Source organism: Pristis pectinata, chromosome 3 (genome assembly GCF_009764475.1).
Source record: "Pristis pectinata isolate sPriPec2 chromosome 3, sPriPec2.1.pri, whole genome shotgun sequence".
Taxonomy (NCBI): domain Eukaryota; kingdom Metazoa; phylum Chordata; class Chondrichthyes; order Rhinopristiformes; family Pristidae; genus Pristis; species Pristis pectinata.
In genome coordinates, this window is record NC_067407.1 from 33,964,141 (window position 1) to 33,969,787 (window position 5,647).

Genomic DNA, 5,647 nt, shown 5'->3' on the forward strand with positions numbered 1-5,647 from the left:
ATGAAAGCTACCATTTCGAGTGTGAGGCTTCTTGCTGTGCAAACCGCAAATGTCCTGTGTGTCCGCACTATTCCAGTTGTTATGCAAATGGTGTAAGGACAGCTCTTGATGTAAATTATTTGTCGGCAATATTCAAAGATAAACAAAAGAAGCTAGGCCGCGACACTTTACCTGTGAGGAACCACAGAGTTTCATAATGGTCAGTGTACATTTTAAGTAACCGCCCTCGAATGACACAAACCAGCTATCACTTTAACTCCTATTCTAAAACTAAAATAGTGTAGATGCTGGAAATCTGAAATAAAACAGAAAATTGTTTCCATGCCACATTAAGTTATCGTTTTTACTGTATTTTCACTCTGCAAAATGTTACGTCGGTCAGTTTCACTGTCCAGAAAAAATACAATCGATCAATTTTTTGATAAAGAAATCTGCACTACCGGAACACTTTAAGTAAGCGCTTCGCTTAAAAGGGAAGCTTGAAATAAAATCCAAAAGTTTTCTTTAAAAAACTGACTTGGTTATTTTGTTATGTATTTTTATCCCGGTTTAGCTCTTTACAAACAATACGATGGCTATGACAGCAGGAAAACTAAATAAAAAACATTTTAAAAATCTTATAGGTTTGATTTTGATGTTGAATTCCATCCTAGACAGTCCCAACAGATAGATAGCGCATTTTCATTAGGCGTGTTTCTTTTATCCTGTGGTTGAGCCTTGAAGACTGTCTTCATTCCTTTGCCAATTAGTCCAAATTATGCGGCCTCAATGTACAGACTAATGCCAATAATTAAAGACAGTTCCACTGACATCTAGAAAACTGAACCACATTTTATCGTCATCAAATGCTTCTAAAAGGGATACCTTCGGGTAATGAGCGTGTCAGAAAACCCCTATGTAGCAAAATTGCAACTTGTACATAATCCCAGCAAATGAAAGAGCTTTGCCACACAAAGTGAAACATGGTAGTTGGCAAACCTTTAAAATAGATAGATTGCCCGTCTATTTTATCCTGTGGAGCGGATCTTCGAGTCTTAAACAACCTTTGTACAGGCAAAGAAGCACAAAGATAAAAGACAACCAACTGTCTGAGAGAAGATCGCTTTTCAAAAGCGAATGTGTGAGCTGGGCCTGAGACCGCTCGCTGGGAGTCATTTATTCAGGACGAGGCATTATCAGCAACATAAACAAACTAGACGGCCTTTATGTGGATTACAGCAGATACAACGCTTCTGCAAATTAGCGGTGTCCAGAAAATTGTATCCAAAGCGAGAGCTACCAACAAGACCGTTTATGAGGAGCTGGGAAGAAGCTGTTCCAAACAATGCCATCGGATTAACAAGTACCAGTAAGACTTCAAAACTATCTCCAGCTTCTAAGAACATAGTAGTCAAACGCACAGGTGAATTGAAAAACCCAAAATTCCAGTTAGTCTTTATGTCTGGAGCGAATGAAGTGTTTTGCAAAATGTATGAAACTTTCCTCTGACGCTCTATTGCTAACCCACTTAAAAATAACCAAAAACCTTCAACCATTTGCTGCACTGTGCATGGATATCTTCTGAAACGTGTTCAGCACATCTGATAAAATAAACAGACAAGAAGAAAATAAAATTACCAACTCTTAACACCTCCTTATTTATGGGCACCCTGTTTGTTCTTTTAGTTTCACTTCTAAGTTGGAATATGGAATTGAAAATTGGACCAAATACCTCTGTAAACAACTGCATTGTCTATATCTTTTAAGTATATTTATAATTGTACGATTCACTCCTTAATTTTATCAACACCTATCTCTTCGTAGAATTGAACTGAGGCCTGAGTCTTCACTAGACGCTGTTGATTACAACAATGTTACTTACATAATAAAAATTATGAACTATTCGAGTAAACCATGACACGTTAATTTTGTTAGAAAAATATATTATCCGAATGTGATCGCATATCGCATATATAAAAAAACAAGAGGGCGTTGTATTATCGCCATTATTTAGTCCTGTAAAAATGTTATGAATCGTAGGCCCCAAATAGTTACTTGAAACTATGTTTTAAGTTTTATGAGCAAATATTATGTACAAATACATGGGAAGGCATATTTTTCAGAGTTAAAAACATTTATTAATTTACACCAAACGACCTGATGGACATTTTAAACATATAGCACTGCATTGTTCACAGACTTTCCTCGTAAAATAGATCGATGTACAACCAACGAGACAGCAGGCAGGAGGTGTGAAAGTTGCACATCTTTCCTATACCTATATACAAATAATTACCAAAATAAAACCCATAAAACTAGACAGTTAGGGACTAAAGGCAACAGAAATGTTAGAAGATTCGTTTATTAATTCTCAGTTCACCATTTTCCTCCTAAATCGCGTATTTTACATCAAAAATCATTTTAATAATCCTGAGGGTCCCTAACCGTCCTTTAACAGTGCCTAAACAGTATAGTGGATCAAACTGTTGGAAAAAAAAGTAACATTCAGTACAGACAGCACTAGAAAGTATGACATTAAGAATTCAATATTCCTCAGGTATCTTTACATATATACATACGATAAATATATCTTGTCTTTTCTTCCAGAGCAGAAGCATACTTTTGTGGTTCCAAATATTCAAAAGGTATAATTCCTACCTTACACGGGACGAGAAATTTAATAGTGACAGGTGTTAAGATTTGTGAGTTTACTTGAAAAGGTCTGTCCAGTCTGTAGAACATTTTCGTGCGTTAAGTTTAGAGGGTTCTGCGACTGCGTGAGTGCCGGAGTTAACATTGCCAGAACCTGGGCTTGGCTTCCAGGCGGAGCTGAGTAGGGGGACCCCGGGGCATTTGACGGAGCAGCCCCTATGATATTGTCTATAGAGAAGGAAGGCCTGGACTGGCTCGGGTCTGCTTTCAATCCTTGCAAGTTGGGTAGAGTGGGACTCAGCTGCGGGTAGAAGGATTTCCTTGTTAAGTCGTTGCTGTGTAAAAGCGAGGGGATGGCTGAAGTTGGGAACATTGACGCTGGAGATGGCACCGTACAGTGTGGAGGCTGGAATGGGAACGTACTCGGTGAGGCATGGTGATGAGGATGGTGGAAATTTTGCAGCTGGATGCCATAACCGCAACCATAAGGTCCATATCCAAAACTTGGCATGAAGCTGCCGTGATCTCTCAAGATCTCGGACGGCTGCTGCCTTTTGAACCGTTTCCTCCTCCGAAGGAAGCTCCCGTTGTCAAACATATCTGCAGAATCGGGGTCGAGGGTCCAGTAGTTGCCCTTGCCAGGATTCCCGGGCTCCCGAGGTATTTTCACAAAGCAGTCGTTGAGAGACAAATTGTGTCGGATGGAGTTTTGCCAGGCAGGAAACTTTTCCCTGTAGTAGGGGAAACGATTACTGATAAACTCGCAGATTTCACTCAGTGTTAGTCTCTTCTTTGGACTCTGGAGAATGGCCATAGTGATCAGAGCGATGTAAGAATAAGGAGGTTTGACCAGGGTACTTTTGCACGGTTTGTCATTTGCCCTGGTTGTACTTGGGTCAGACACGCCGGACAAGTCCGGCGACTCAACGTTCTCGGAAACGTTTCTGCTTAAGTTATCATCTGAATCGTTGTCAGAATGAAAATGACCATATTTCCCTTCTTTGCCGTTCATATCACCGACCACATCAATATCTGTATCCTCGGAGAGCAGTGAATGATCAGACATGTCGGCACCTAGAGTCATTGTTGAAGTGATCGGCCCAGTGTCTTCAATCTTTCTGTCGGTAGCAACTCTCCAGTCTCTCAGACCCCCTAGTGGAGTGGCTCAGAATGGCCAAGGGGAGGAGAAGTCGGTATCAGAGAGTCCGCACTCCTTTCCGAAGGATCCTTATTCTCTTGCTTCCTCATCGACCACTTTGCAGATCCACTTTGCAGATTCTTGCCCCTTTAGTTTGATATCGCCGCTCCGATGCAGACAAGTGCACATGGGTTGTATACGATTGCCCGGCCGCTCGACGCTTGGAGCAAAGTTTGTTTTTATAGAAAGAAAACTTGACAGAGCCGAACCAGGCTGCGGAAGCCTCTTCTGCTCCTCAATCTGCTGTCAATAGACATTTATCCGACAGGGGGCGTCACGTGGCCGTGACGTAAGGGACGAGCTGGGCTCCCTCTCTGAGATCAGCCCCGGGCTCTTCTTAAAGGGAGACCTGACAGGGGTCACCAGGGAACCAGAGAAGGACGTTCAGGCTTCCGTCCTAACAGTGTGCACAGCAGCCAACAGCTCAGCCTGAAATCTGTGCTTTTGATTGTCATCTTAATTTGCACTTTATGATCTATAATTTTCTGTATTTCTTTTTTTAAAAAGTGTGGTTGTGCTAAGATAACGCTTTCCAGAACGCCCGCAGCCAGCACTTGTTCCTTTGTGCTCTGTACATTATGACACCCGATGCAGTAACTAGCCGGGTGAGAGATTCAGCAGGCACTTTGTTGAAACGTTCATGAATAATTTTTCTTAAAGGAAGTTTAAAAGCTCTTCCCTCCCCTTCGGAATGAGGGCAATTTAAAAGAAGATAATTGCATTTTTTTCGACCAAAGCCGACAATTCGGCAACACACCCTTCACTGGCTGGAGAATTTATTAAACGATGCTCTTGTCATGTTCTGTCTAAAGTAGCAACCGTAATGTGCATTCAACTAATGTTTACGCCAGTTTTTTAGGTCAAATTTTTCGCTTTTTAGCAGAAGAAGATGGGTAGTGGTCATATATTAATAAATAAAGAATAAGCCACCTATTGAAGCAGATGGCTCGGTTTGGCAGCAGAGAAAGAGTGAGTGGAAATGGGTCGACGCGCACTCAGTGGGCCGATGACCTGTCTCCATACTGTACCTCTTTAGAATTCTATGACTAAAAGTACAAGATATTTATCACTTCAAACTTGTCGAGCCTCGGGGCAGCAAGACACAACACAAGAACTCAAGAAAACAGGAGCAGGATAGCAACACCAATGGCGAAAGAACACGGAACAAGAAAGGAACCCAGAGCACTGAAGGGAGCTGACAATCTGTTCACTTTGAGCTTTTCACCACATCTATTCTTAAGAGTACTCATAAAATAAATCAACTTCGGGTTTATTTTTTGGGGGGAGAGGCAGAGAGACGGGGGGGGGGAGAGAGAGAGAGGGAAAGAGAGAGAAATGACTAAACTGTGCTTCACTTTTCATCTCGAGATCCATCTTTTGCAACCGCGCAAACACAGATTTGGTTATATGGATGATTTTTATACATATATATTTAACAGCATAGCAAATAACCAGAGATAGGAATATGAATTATCCTTTTTCATGATCTCCGTCCCAAAACTGTAAAAATATACTCACACCCAATTTCAAACATTGACAATTTTTGCAAGGTCGCATTGGGTGAGTATTTAATACCAGGCTGACAGCAATTCATATGTAACTGTTGCTGTGCGTCTATTGAATTCTCCCCACATCCAAGTCTCAATACCGAATTTTACAATATCACGTAAGCGCTCCTTTTATCTGGCCAAGTTCCAAGAGCATGTTATGCATCAAGGAGAATCTTTCCTTTACCACCACGAACACCGAACCTGCTATTTTTTCCTGTTCCCATTCATCAAGATTTTATAAAAACGAACATCGTTGTAAAAAAACATA

The 5,647-nt window shown here is 41.2% G+C and overlaps 1 protein-coding gene across 1 annotated transcript; it reads right to left on the reverse strand.

The window, feature by feature from the left end:
- Window positions 1-2,475: 2,475 nt before the first annotated feature.
- On the reverse strand, window positions 2,476-4,032 carry foxd2 (forkhead box D2). The gene has a single exon (XM_052012112.1). The coding sequence runs from the start codon at window positions 3,713-3,715 to the stop codon at window positions 2,657-2,659; it is 1,059 nt and encodes a 352-aa protein (XP_051868072.1). The 5' UTR covers window positions 3,716-4,032; the 3' UTR covers window positions 2,476-2,656.
- Window positions 4,033-5,647: the final 1,615 nt, after the last annotated feature.